The 14,009-nt window shown below is 34.2% G+C and overlaps 2 protein-coding genes across 4 annotated transcripts in view; one reads left to right on the forward strand and one right to left on the reverse strand.

Annotated features, from left to right (window-relative positions):
• The first annotated feature begins 449 nt into the window (after positions 1-449).
• Positions 450-9,097, forward strand: LOC136043963 (uncharacterized). Of its 2 annotated transcripts, none has more exons than XM_065729041.1 (2): positions 450-589; positions 8,477-9,097. In XM_065729041.1, the coding sequence occupies exon 2, from the start codon at positions 8,484-8,486 to the stop codon at positions 9,015-9,017; it is 534 nt and encodes a 177-aa protein (XP_065585113.1). In that variant the 5' UTR covers positions 450-589; positions 8,477-8,483; the 3' UTR covers positions 9,018-9,097. The 2 variants fall into 2 exon arrangements, with proteins under 2 accessions (XP_065585113.1, XP_065585115.1); XM_065729043.1 differs by having other exon boundaries at positions 579-655.
• Positions 9,098-12,117: 3,020 nt separating this feature from the next.
• The window catches only part of LOC136043964 (transmembrane protein 41B-like), a 49,664-nt gene continuing 47,772 nt past the window's right edge, over positions 12,118-14,009 (reverse strand). The window contains exon 6 of one of the 2 annotated variants that reach the window (XM_065729044.1): positions 12,118-12,368. In XM_065729044.1, the coding sequence (XP_065585116.1) occupies positions 12,199-12,368 (170 nt within the window). In that variant the 3' untranslated portion in view covers positions 12,118-12,198. Of the gene's footprint in view, positions 12,369-12,711; positions 12,844-14,009 lie in introns of those variants that run through there. The other variant, XM_065729045.1, reaches the window with a different exon arrangement.

Here is a 14,009-nt window from a genome sequence, read left to right on the forward strand (position 1 = left end):
ATAATAACATTTGACTAACTCACCAATGTGATAGCTGCCTCCCTAAGAATCAACCTTTTTAATAACAAAAAAACTTTTCTTCTGACTCCTTATGAAGCTTAGCCTATGCAAGACAGGCCTAGAACACCAAAAACCCTTTAGATACTAAGGAATATGCATAATATTACTTACAGGTCACTGAAAAGCTAAGATTATTTCTATTATTTACAGTTTCCTTGTCTTTTCTCTAGACTTAACGATTTCACATGTTTATCCATTTAAAAAAATATATAGCATTGACGTCACAATCCTCAAATAATCTTTTTATTTGGGGGTTATAAAGTGCCAGCCCACGGACAAGTAATCCTGAGCGTTTGTGGGGATAATCCGACTAGCCTCTGACGTCATATGTGTCTAAAAAAACGCTTGGATTAATCAGATTAGTAATCGGACAAGTAAACAAACGCACCCCAAATTGCAGTTTGGTAATGGAGATTCTACCAAAGCGTCAAATTTCAAAAAATTCAGAGGCTATATGTGACCCGTGAAATGACTTGCTGTTAGTCCATATACCTCCCTACAATTTTTGGAACTGGAACTTTAAAGTAGTGTAAGTAGCATCAAAGTCAGAACCCTTGGTTACAAATACCTTTCAGTCAAAGATTGACCTTAATCAGTAATGCTCTTTAGACTTTGTAAAACTTGTTAAAAAGCTAACTCCTGAGCTTTGGGTCTGGAATCAGACAAAAAACATTTAGCCTATATCAGATCATTATTTGGGATGATATAGCATGTGTTTTGGCTATGATCCATGAAGTGAGAATGGTGAATATTTAATGGCTGGCCTCTTTTGAAGGAAACATACTAACAAAAGTGGGGTAAAATTCAAGACAAGTTAATTTTTGCTATCTTGGAAAAGTTTTAGGTTGGGAAAATGGAAATTTTAGGGATAGATCTTAAAAATGAAGTTTGTTCTGGACATTTGTTTTATAGTATATACTTTGGTAAAATTCTAGTTAATTGACTTCTTGCTTTCTCAGAAAGGGTTTAGGTTAGGAAAATGAAACTTTCAGGGATGGGTCTACAGGCTAAAGTAGGCTATGTCCTGGGAAGGTATTTTAAAGTATCCACCTCCACTTCTTCTCCCTCTAGAGGGCCCTGAAATTTGCCTACATGACAGGTCTATACCTATTGAAATTTTGACAAAATAACATTTTACCTTAATTTTCAGTTACTAGTTACTTTCTCTCTGTCTTTAGTTCTGAAAATGCAATTCCTGTTATTTGAATAGAATTTTGAGCCATATCAATGTTTTTTTTTCAAAATTTAAGAAATGTATTTGCATATCTTTAAAATTTTATAAAATGAAATTGAGCAAAGTTAGGAAGCTGAAAACAATTTTGTTGTAATTCAATTAAGCAGAAGATCTGTTTTGCTAGGTTTCACTTTTATAACACACATATTTTTAAAGGTCAGGGTCCTCTAGAGGGAGAAGTAGTAGAGATAGTTTCTTCAAAATACCTTCCCATGACATATTTAATCTGTAGATTCATCCCTGAAAGTTTCTTTCCTTAACCTAAACCTTTTCTGAGATAGCAAGAAGTCAATTGACTAGAATTTACCATTACTTGAACTCCTTTTCCCTCTAGGCACTAACCTTTGACAACCTTTAAAACCTGTGTTATAAAAATGAAAACCCTGAAAGATAAGCCTATATCTTCTACTTAGTAGGATATTTAACTTGAAGTTCTAGTTTAGCTTATCTAAGAAAAGGGGGAGCTTTTTCACAACTTTGGGCAGCTCAAATTCTTTTGCAAAAAAAGCTAAAATTTTATCTGATCCTGATTGCATAAATTAGGCTGAGGCTACTTACTGGTTCAGATGTCATCTATCAACAATCTAACAACAAATGCAATAAAGTAAATCTACTGCTATTGAAAAGGCAATCCTGATTGTTTGTTACTGATTTTGTTCAAAGTCACCCCTTTCTATAGTATGGAAAGTACTATTATCCTAACCTTTCAAGATTGCAAATAATAGGTTGTCTAGAATTTGAACAAAAACACTAAGGTAAAGGTCAAGTCAAGCAGCTTTTCAGAAACAGACAAGCTAAAACAATAAAAAAGAAATTTGTAGATTGCTAATTTTATACTCATTTTTATACTTTGGTTGGTATTTTAAACAATCTATCCTCAACCCCCTTGTAGAGAAATCGCCTGTGGATTGTTCTGGGTACCTGGCTGACTGACTGTATTTCAAACAGTAGGTTGTATGAAAAATGTGGTTCAATCTTGAGATGGCTAGGCCAAGTTCTGCAGATGAAGGATGACAGATTGCCAAAGATTGTTCTTTTTGGCCAACCATCTGGGGCTACATGGAAAGCAGGCTGTCCTTGTCTGGGTGGGGAGGATGTCATAAATAAAGATTTAGGGGAAATGGGAACTTCCTGGGAGGGTGTTAAGAGGGAGGCCTTGAATAGATTAGGTTGGAGGAGGAGCATGCATAGCTGAGTTGGCCTCAGGCGGCTTGGTGCTACAGTGAGTTATTATTAGTAGTAGTAGTAGTATTTTCACCAGAGTTGGAATTTTCTGGGGTATTTTTATGTGAGGGGAATTTCCTGTGGGGTAGAAAATATCCATGGTCAAATTGTTACCAGAAGAAATGTTCCATAGGGAAATTTTCACTAACAGAAACTTTCCATCATGGGGGATTTTGGGAAACATTTTTCACACAGAAGGGGGGCAGATTCCTCCTTGACATTAAGAAGGATCAGAAGTTAAAAAAACATGTCTCTCATGAAATAAAAGTATATTAGGGAGTATTTTTAAGATGAAATTGTAAGCAAGAAATTTTCTTGGGGGGAATTCTTCTCCATAGAAGGATTTTCTATGCATGAGGGGGGGATTTACTGGCTTTATTTGGAAATTGGTCTGAATTCATAGGTATTGCAATTGCATTGCCTAAGTAAAGAGTGTGTGGGCACTATATATAAAAGATAAAAACCAATTGGTTTGATGTATCAAAACTATTGAATCCACAAATCAAGGCTGATTGCAAGCTACAACTTAACAAACAATTTGAGGCCCTTAATGACTACACTGACATTGAAGACTAATGGTTCAAGCTGAAAGTCTTGACACAAGTGGTTTCTGAACAGGTTCTTGGTCATGCCAAGAGGAAACAAAGGCTCTGGATCTTGGACAAAACAATTGAGCTAGTGGAAAACAAATGGCCTCTTCTCAGTGACCATAAAGAACCCCCAAAAAATGCTCAAAAGCTGGTAAAGCAGCCTGGTCAGAGCAACAGGAGAAATACTGGTCACAAATGGCTTCTGATATGCAACAACCAGCAGAATCACATAACCTGAGAAAAACATTCAAGCTGCTGAGGGAAGTGACAAGCAAGTTATCCATCCCCACAGACAACCTTATTCAGACAGAAAAAGACTGCCTTAAGAGATGGAAAAACATTTCTCTGAGCTCCTTAATCCCACAAAAGTTCCATGTGATCTACCCATTTCCAGAATATACTGAAGGGGCCCTACTGGATAGATCTACAGCCATCATCATTTACTGATATTCTGTGGGCCTCCCCAAACTATTATGTCAGCTGAAAGACTTGTTTATTGAGGTACAGATGACAAAATAATTCCCAAAAAATTGGAAACTCTCAGTTCTTATACCAGTATATAAAATGGGAGACAAAGCAGTCTGCTCAAACTTCTGAGGTATATCACTAATAGACTGTGCCATGAAGGTCTTTTGTATAATTGTCTTTGATCATTTCAAGGACACCCAAGACAGGTTGACAAGACCAGAACAAGCAGGTTTCAGACTTGCCATGGGTTGTCTAGAACATATTCTTACCCTCCATCTTATCCTACAGCAGGGCAAGAGATTTCAAATGTCTTCTTTCATCAGCTTCATTGGTTTTGTTGCTGCTTTTGACTCCCTTGTCAGGACCAAGCTCTGGAAGATCATGGTGGAAAACGGTGTCCCAGCAGAACTGATTGAGATACTCAAAGGGGCTTATGAGTCTACAGTTATAAGAGTACAGGGGTTTAGAGAAGCCTCTTACATAATAATCTTAACTTCTTACAAAGTTTAAATTATTTAACAAGTTACATGAGTCCAAACTGCCAATGACAAAACAACAGAATTTGACATTGGATCAGGGGTACCCCTCTCATCAGCACTGTTCAATTACATAATAGACTGGAGATAATAATGATGAATTTGCTTTGCACCCACAAAGGGTTTTTTGTTGGTCAGAGAGAAGACAACCTGATTGCCTTGACAGACCTTAACTTCACAGATAATATGGATCTCATGAGTAGCTCATCAACTGAGCTCCAAAACGTGGTCAATAAAGTCTCCTTTACATCAAAGAATGCTGGCCTTATAATCAACAAGTCTAAAAAAAAAGTTATGAAAGCAAATGCCCCAAAACACCCAGATATCCAACTAGAGGATGAAACCATTGAGACTGTTGAAGACTTCTGCTACCTTGGCTACCTAATACTGAACAGATGTGCAGAAGCTGACTTTAGAGCTCAAATAGGAAAGGCATGGGTGTCTTCACAAGTATGATGAAGTCGCTTTAAAATAGACCTAAAATTAGCATCAAAACGAAGATGAACGTCTTCAAGGCAACTGTACAATCGATCCTGCTGGACGCCTGTGAAACTTGACTTTTAAAGGTTGAAAAAACACATTCACTAGAAGTTTTCGAACATCACTGCATGAGACACATACTACAGGTCAGCTGGTGGTCTCATATCTCAAACGCTGAGGTTCAAAGGCATTGTACCCAGAAGGCCTCCCTCTCAATAATCATAAAACAACAACAATTGAAGTTCCTTGGATACACACTATGATGGCTGCTGGAATCATATCCTGCAATGTTCTCACCTGTGATCCCCTTCCAACTTGGAAACAGAGACCAGATGGCCAAAGAAATAATCTTTGGCAGACATTCAAGAATGATCTGAATCCTTGGGGTGGCTTCCCCCGACACGTACGTTGTTTGGGATAAGGACTGGCTGGAGATTGCAGACGAGGCTGCTGCTGACAGGTCGTGTTGGACCAAATCATTCATCCCATTGTTTCAATTCTTAAGCAAAATAGGTAAACAAGACTGTTACAACTATCAAAATCTTCAGTATTCCTTCAACTGTCTCTATGTTTTGGGAAAAGGTACACGTATGATGAATATTAGTTTCAGCTTTATCTGACCTTTACGGAGGTTTTCACAACAAGAGAAAATTTGCTCCTGGTTAGTCAGTTCATAATGTGTAGGATTTGGAGATTTTGGAAATTTTTGTGTCAACAACATGTTTTAACATATATTTGAAGTAAGCTAATGGAGGAATCTTGACATAAAGCTTTGCCATTCAAACAGTATGCTCTTTAAGCAAGGTATCTACTGGGAGATCAATAACCATCAAGGTGGACATGAAGTAAGAGAATGGTATTTTATTAGCAGCCATATTTTGATCTTTTTGACTATCAGAATTGGTAAACAGATGGAACAACAGTTATGCACTATATTTTTGATGGACCTTCAAAAAAAACTTGGGATAAGCGTTATTTGCTAAGGACTGATTATGAAAATAATGGATTAAAGAAAACAACTCACAGAAGGATTTCAGTGAGGGATGTGAAGACTGAAGCTGGGAAAATCATGGACCTCCTTTGTTGATCAAGATATGGAGTGTGTGCTATCTTCTGTGCTCAGTTGTTGGTGTCAATTAAATGATTGCTGATAATTTGATTTTTAGAAAACATCTATGCGCATAATTTTACCAGAACATTTAGGAATGGGTTGGGAAGGTTAAACATCAAGACTTTTGAGTTTTAAATGACAAATTTCATGAACTAATTTTCGGTTCATTTAATTAATGATACATTATCAAAGTCAGCACTTACTATTATTGTGTATATATATATATATATATATATATATATATATATATATATATATATATATATATATATATATATATATATATATATATATATATATATATATATATATATATATATATATATATATATATATATATATATATATATAAAGTTTCATTTTCCTAATCTAACCCCTTTCTGAGATAGCAAGAAGTCACTAAACTAGAATTTTGCCAAATTTTTGCAAATATGGTCTCTTCAGAGAGTTACAGATAAAAACTTTGGCAAATATAAAAGTATAAAATACAACAAGTAAATGTTTTTTTTTTATCAAAGACTTTTTAGTTTTAATTGATAAATATTGCTTATGAATTTTTGTTTGATATATTACTTGTATGGAATTTAAATTACTATTTAATAGCATAAATTTTATGCTATAATGGCCTATATGAGGTTTTTTCCTGCCAGTCATAAGTTCAAAGAAAGTTGTCATTCGTTTAATAGAAATAAAGTTTATTAGTTGTTTTTGCTGCTACTGAAGTAAGTGTTTTCTCAGTTATCTGATATAGTTAACATTTATACATAATCTTCAGATAATGACAGGGTATCAATTGAAATATATCCTTAGACTCTATATTGTTTGTGCTAAATAATAGAAACAGAATTTTGGTTTGCGTTTCAAAACTTCATTTTACACAAAAGCTTAGGGGTCCACCAAGAATATATTGTGATCCACTATTAGGGCATCTCTACCCAACTAAATATACCTTTAACAGTTGTTTAGGCAAAGTAAGTACAGTTGTTTAGGCAAAGTAAGTTTCCTAAGCTTTTCATTTTATAATTGATTCAAAATTCAAGATAAGGAGTCAAGACTGTTCCCTGGGAAAAATATTTCACAAGAGACTTTCAACGTCTATCTCATACAGCTTACTTACATCAACAAAAAAGGCATTAAAACCTGTACTTATCGGAGATTATGAACCATTTCTCTATGATTGGCTGTTTTGAAGGAGAGTAGACATGGTAAATCCAAGAAGAAATAGCTTTTTTAATAGGCATAACCATTATATTCCAAGTTTAACGCTTAACGGTTTTGAAAGCTTTTTGAATGTTTGAAGCATAAGGAACTTAAATGAAAGTCTAAATCTGGTCGTAAATTAAACCAAGGCATAGTTGCAATTTAAGCATTATTCTTTAATAATTATAAAGGTTTTTGTGAGTCCCTATTTATTTATTTTTCTCTTAGACTTTCAAGGTATATGATGGTATGTTCTCTTTTCTCAGTTGCAAAATTAATTGATGGATGAAGATCCACTGGAGTTATTGCTGGCGCATAGGGTGTCGAAATGACGTTTCAGTTGCTGGGTCTTCCTTACAGGGACAAGTAGCAAACCGTTTTGTCCAACCATACCAGAGCAGGGGCAATATGTAGGCCCATTATTATCAAGAAGAGCATAAATCATCTCTGCTAATAAAGAGTGAGATCAAAGACATAAAACTTCTTATGTAAATGTTATTATTACCATGGATTAAATATTAAAAAAAAACTTGCTTTTTAATTGCAGCTGAATCTTAAAAAAAAAATAACTAACCCTAGATACATCTATCAGTTTTCTCCTCTTCTGAAAAATGTATTATTATTAATATACTGTCTTTTGAGTTACCGTGGGTGAAGGGATCCAAAGGTCGAGCCTTTGTTGCTTAGCTAGTGTACATTTAAATCAATAATGAAAATATCACAATTCAAGGTTCAAGGTTCTTTTATTATAACCAATATATACAAAATATTAGGTAACTCAAGGCTGAGAGTATAGCTCGAATGCAATTGAGCTACCTTTAAGAAACACTAAATATGCACAAAAATTAAAAATAAATACTTCTCTTAACCAAACTTGACAGAAATAAATAAAAAACAAATCCCGTGCCGTACGATACCACTTCCATCCTCCGCGCACCATCCTGAGACACAATTAAATTTACAACTTAAAACCAAGTGAGTCATAAGACATCTGGAGGCCTCATGGGCGAACTCCGGAGACCAACCCAATACTTAAAAAAAAAAAATATAAACATCCTTAAAAAAAAAAAAATCATATTATTTAGATTTATAACTTTCAATCAGCACTCTTTTCAACTTCCGTCTTATAGCATCTATGCTTACATTAAAATCAATCTCATTTTTCAATCTTTCCCAATGTAGAGGAATCAAATACCTCAGGCAAAAACACGACCTCTCCGTAACTACCTTAGGAGTCCGCAGATTATATTTACCACGGGTTTCAACTTGTGAAGATGAAGGAGAAGAAATAAGACCCATCGATGTAAAATATCTGGGGAGCTATTATTATCATATCAAAGCAGTATTTAATTGAAGTACTAGCTAGGCACCTTAATTCACCAACCATTTGGTCAAAATAACATCAATTTTTCCAAGGGTGATATTTATTTTCACAAGCGTAAAAAGGAGGTTGTTAAACCAAAATCAAAGTTTTGCCTCTCAATTCAAAAAATGTGTGTCAAGGGACCAAACCTTGAAAGTGTGCTGAAGTATATTTTGCTTCTCAATTCTAATCTAATGATATTTTTTGCAGATATAGTATGTCTGACGAAGAGGAAGTATCTTATGATGCAGAAGTTTCAGTTGACGATGTCATGAATTGGTATTCAGAAAGAGTTTCAGAGATATGGAATATGGCCAGTGTTTCATGCATGGATTTAGGATTTCCTGAGATCCATGAACAAATATTTAAAGTGAATTCTGGTGAACAGTCAAATTCATCTTCAAAATTGAACTCTTTGACTTTTCCACTGGAAGGTGGACCAGGATCAGCTGCAGTAACGCTTTCAACGTCTGCACCAGTATCAACAAATACCTCAGGATTAACAGTTACAGAATCAGTTAATCCTTTAGAAATCTCTCCAACAACTCGCATAGAGGAAATTCTTGCAGATGATGAATTCTACATTTCCAGTGAAGATGAGTTTGAATATAATGATTCCGACTTTGAGTTTAATGAGAATGAGTTAAAAAATCAAAATACTGGAATTGTCAATGACTCCCCAAAGACAAATATTAATTGTGTTAAATTTGATGAACCAACGAATAACGATAATGTTACCGAAAAGTCTTGATAGCTGCCCAAAGTTAGATCTAATATTTGTGTTGTGTTTACCCAAACTAGTTTGTCAAATAAATTTATACCCTTTTGTTATCATTAGTTTTATATTTAAACCAAGGGTTTTCAACATGTGGCCCCTCAAGGGGTGATAAAAAAGAACAGGAAATCGATGAGGGAAAGCTCCTGTTTGTCTATGAAAAAAACGAAAAAAGAATAACCACCACTAATACTACCGGAAAAAATCAAAGTTAATTATAAAAACATAAATATAAATATTAGTTGCATTTATTTCAAGCTTTTTTGTAATTTTTTTTTTCTTTGACACAAAGACAAAAGAACTACTTTTGCCAAACAACACAGTAGGTATGCTTGTTGTTCTTAGTAGAACGTTTTGCATGCTAATTTTGCCCTAATTATTCAATAATTAATTAATAATATTTCGAATATTAAAAAACGCCTAAGTTTAGGCTGGAATAAAATTGACAGAAACTTTTAATTGAAAGTCCAATAATCTCATGTTAAAAGTGTCTGATTTTATTTCTTACCAGTTTTTTATACCCTTTGGAAGGGACTCAACATAGACAGGACATCTTGTCTTTCACAGGAAAACTTGACGTACCTGTATGCTGCTAGTTTTAGCAATTTTCTTCTTGTTTTTATATTATTAAAGGGTTGAAACTCTTCTCAAAACTTTAATATGACATTTTCGGCTTGACTTCTGCTTGGACTTGATTCCAGCTAGAAACTGATTGACAAAGACACAAATGTTTTTTTTCTTTTACAGAAAAATATAGTACCTGCCCCTCCAATCCAGGTTGGAGCTGATCTATTTCAGGAGATTCAAGAATTTAGTTCCTTGGGATCTTCATTGAATCTGATGGGAGCCTTGAGTGTGAAACTTTCACGCCTTTTGCATATGCAGGAAGTGCTTTTAATAAGCATAGGAATGTCTGGAAGAATGCGGCGTACTCCATAGGTCTGAGTTTATGGATCTTTAGTAGTAGTGTTCGATCTGTACTGATATACGGATGTGAATCTTCGTTGTTAACTAAGTAGCTCAAAACAAATTCAGGGGTTTGAGAACAATTGTCTCAGTGCATCCTCAGAATTTATTGGACAGAAAAATTGCAAACACTCTCATCCTTGAGAAGCAAAACAGCAGCTCATGACCGTAAAATCTCATATGTTCGATTGCGATACTAGGGTCGCATGGGTAAGGGCCGTCTCCCTACCCGTGTGCAGCGCTGAGGCCCTCCCGGTATCACAAGGTGTAGACGGCAAAAAGCTACAATAGGAGGATGTCTATGGAAGGATGTTCCAGCACTCGAGAGGTCGTAGTGAGAAGAAGTACCTTCGTCACTTTATGCACCAGTCTGTGTAGGAAAACCTAAGTCTATGTAAATAAATAAGCGTTTTGGTAATTTTTTTTTGCTGAGAATTCCTAGTGAAGGTGACCAGTGAGTGAAGTTACTGCGATTTATTCTAATTGCTTCGGTTCTGGCAGGGATCAGATTTGAAACTATCACTAAACAGGTGAAGCACATACTTAGGCAAAAAACTGATGTAGTTGCTTAGTTCAGTTTCTGAATTTTTTCACCAACTACTCTGGTTCTTACTTCGTAAGATAGAATTGGCTGCGTTTCAGCTAAAATGACCCAGCAAGGTTAAAATGAAAAAGAAGTATAATAAATGAACTGAAATTTCGCCTTCACGGTAGATACAGAAGCAGATAAAAAAAAAACTTTTGGTCAACCAGCCGCATTTTTTTTTCGAGACACTTTAAATCAACTGATTCATAATATTTGGGTTGCTGATGCCCTACCAGATGTTATACTGATAGATGTTGTATTGGTAGGATGAAGCAGTAGAAAAGCTGACGGAGATATTTTTGATTAAGGTTCACAGAAACATGTGATTTGGCATCAAGCTTAAAACTGAAGCCCTAAAATATAGACGCGGATCCCAAATATCATTTATCATGAAGCATGAACTTTTTTATATTTAGAGTGTGTTTTTTTCTCTTTTTATGACAAACATTTAATCAAACTCGTTGAACGTACCAAGGGATGAGGGGGATGATCACTCCATAATTGGCACAACTCCCTTTGATTTTGAAAACTAATTTTTTGTATTTTCATTAAAAGAAAAAATCAAGATAGACTGTTGCCCTCCTGTATGTTTACAAGAGTTGGTTCCACTGTCCATGGTTTCCACTACTTATCCAGTTTTTTCCCCTTTTATTGGAGTGATTACTATCATTCTTAATGTTTTGATGTAATGCAAGTGATAAGGGTAATTGAATGAATCTTTATATTCCATTACAGTGGGATGCACCAAGGGTAGTGGAAATAAATCCTACTGTTTGAATTGGTTACGAGGTGGCTGACACAGTAGTATATGTCTGGAAAAATTTGAAGAAATTGGAAATTTAGAAAATTTATCAAAAATTATTATCGATTATTTCATCAATAATAAAAAAAGGATAAAAAATTATAATCCTAGTTACAATAATAATTTATAGGATGAAAGAATTTCGCAGTTTAGTTTTTATTTGTTCATCCAATTTTCCCAACGACTTTGATCAGTACGTCGGCTTTTTTTGTCAAAAACCACCAGCGACCTAAATAGTCTCGAGGAATGAAGTAGGGCAGACTCACTAAATTCATAGATCTATCAACATACATTTTTTTATCCATTTTAGTATTTTTAACTCAGAAATCCTTTTAGCAGGAGTTTTTAGTAGTTACACACAAAAAAATCTGTTCGTTAAAATTGATGCCATGTCTTAGTAAACACACTCCTTTTGTTCACCACGTTTATTTTATTGCACCGGGAACTTACTCTTTGATATAGAGAGGTTTAACATGGAAAACAATTGTTCCTCTCCTTCTTTGCTGTCATTTTTAGTACTTAAGTGGCCCAACTATCGTGTCCTATGAAGAAAGTGTACCCTAAAGAACCAGGAAGGTAAGTTTTGGCTCTGTACAAGCTCACCTAAAAATTTCTAGCTCTATGGAATTATCTATGGGAAATTTTGTAACGCCTCTAATATAAGAGTTTTGTAATCCACAAGCAACAAATAATTTAATAAATAAAAATAACCAAAACTAAAATTTAAGATCTGAAGATACTTTAATCTTAGAATATTACACCAAAAAAAGAAAGATGAATCATACTATTCGCCTGAATTAAACCTACTCGAACTTCGATTTTAGCTTATTTTTCATTAAAATAGGCAATAGTGAAAAGACAGCAAGTAAACAAAGTACTAGAATCGAATTAAAAGATAAAGCATCTCTTGAAGAAGTTAACTGATGCAAAGTAGTACCCGCACTGATTGCCACAAACGAGGGAGGAGCTACACCTATAAAGAAAACATTTTGTGAGTGACACGCCTACACTGCCTTTTTCCTTATTAAGATTCTGAAAAAGATCTTTTTTCGCTATTTAAAGTACACAAAAAACGCAGAAAAACCATCTGACCATATGTACATACTCAAAACGCTCATTTCATCTACGAGAGGTTTCGAGAAACATATTAAGAAGCCCTTATGGGTATATAGCTTTTACTAGTTTCAGAGGTATGAATTAGGAACAGTTTACATAAAAAAAAAGTACATAGACCTTGAATTTATGTGAATTTTTGAGTGGAAAACCTGCAATTATAAATTATACATATTGTAAATCAAGAGATTTTTTTAACACTTTTATTTAAAAATTCACAGACGAATAAAAAAACACCGACAGATCCCTCCCGGGAGAAGTTGTCTAAAATACATGTCTTTTTGGTTGAAATTCTCCTCCGCTCTAAGAAACTCTCGAGCTGATCACAATGATCACTAAAATTAGATTGAATGTCAATAAAGTAAACAATACAATTTAAAGATAGGATCCACCTTTTTCAATTGTTTTTTTATAATTTCTTTGCAGCTACAAAGCTTCAATAGCCATTTCGAGGAAAATGAAAACCAAAACGAGCAGAGATAAAGTTTTAATAATTAAACTTAAAGCAAGCTAAAATTAAAAAGAACTACCATATCAGAAATAAAGACAAAAAATACTGCTATAGATGAATCCCAAAATGAAGAAAAGTTAAATCAATAATCAGATCAAACTTAGAACCAAAACGAGCAGAGATAAAGTTTTAATAATTAAACTTAAAACAAACTAAAATTAAAAAGAACTACCATATCAGAAATAAAGACAAAAAATACTGCTATAGATGAATCCCAAAATGAAGAAAAGTTAAATCAATAATCAGATCAAACTTAGAACCAAAACGAGCAGAGATAAAGTTTTAATAATTAAACTTAAAGCAAACTAAAATTAAAAAGAACTACCATATCAGAAATAAAGACAAAAAATACTGCTATAGATGAATCCCAAAATGAAGAAAAGTTAAATCAATAATCAGATCAAACTTAGAAGGTGTGGAAATTATGACTAGGGAGAGTGGGCCTACTATCCCCTAAACCTTCTAAGGGCCAGAGAAATATTTACGATTTACTGGAAACGATTTGTATTTCGAGCAGCGTTTTTATTTGTCAAAACATCGACAAAATAAAAACCCAGGACTAACCTAAGTTTAAAAATAAGAGCTATTTTGCCCCCCCCCCTCTCTCTCTCTCAAGCTCTCCAAACGCGTTTAGTTTCATTTCTGTTTTATTGAAAACAATAGGTATTTTTAACAGTGTTCAAAATCTACAAAAAAAAACACCATAATAATCGAAATTACTCGACAGAAATAATGACAGGACACTAATAACTCAATATAGAATTGAGTTAATTCAGAAAAATCACGGCATTTTTTATTATTGAATGTTACAAGCATAAAAAATAAATGTATAAAATACTTTTTACTATAATGTTTGTAATAATACATAAATTACATAAATGTACATATATCTATATATATAAAAATAAGTTGTGTGTCTGTCTGTGGATCAGGTGACGTCATGTTTCTGTGTTGACTGACGTCATGAAATTAGTTGTCGTCATTTTTGCT

Source organism: Artemia franciscana, chromosome 2, assembly GCF_032884065.1.
Source record: "Artemia franciscana chromosome 2, ASM3288406v1, whole genome shotgun sequence".
Taxonomy (NCBI): domain Eukaryota; kingdom Metazoa; phylum Arthropoda; class Branchiopoda; order Anostraca; family Artemiidae; genus Artemia; species Artemia franciscana.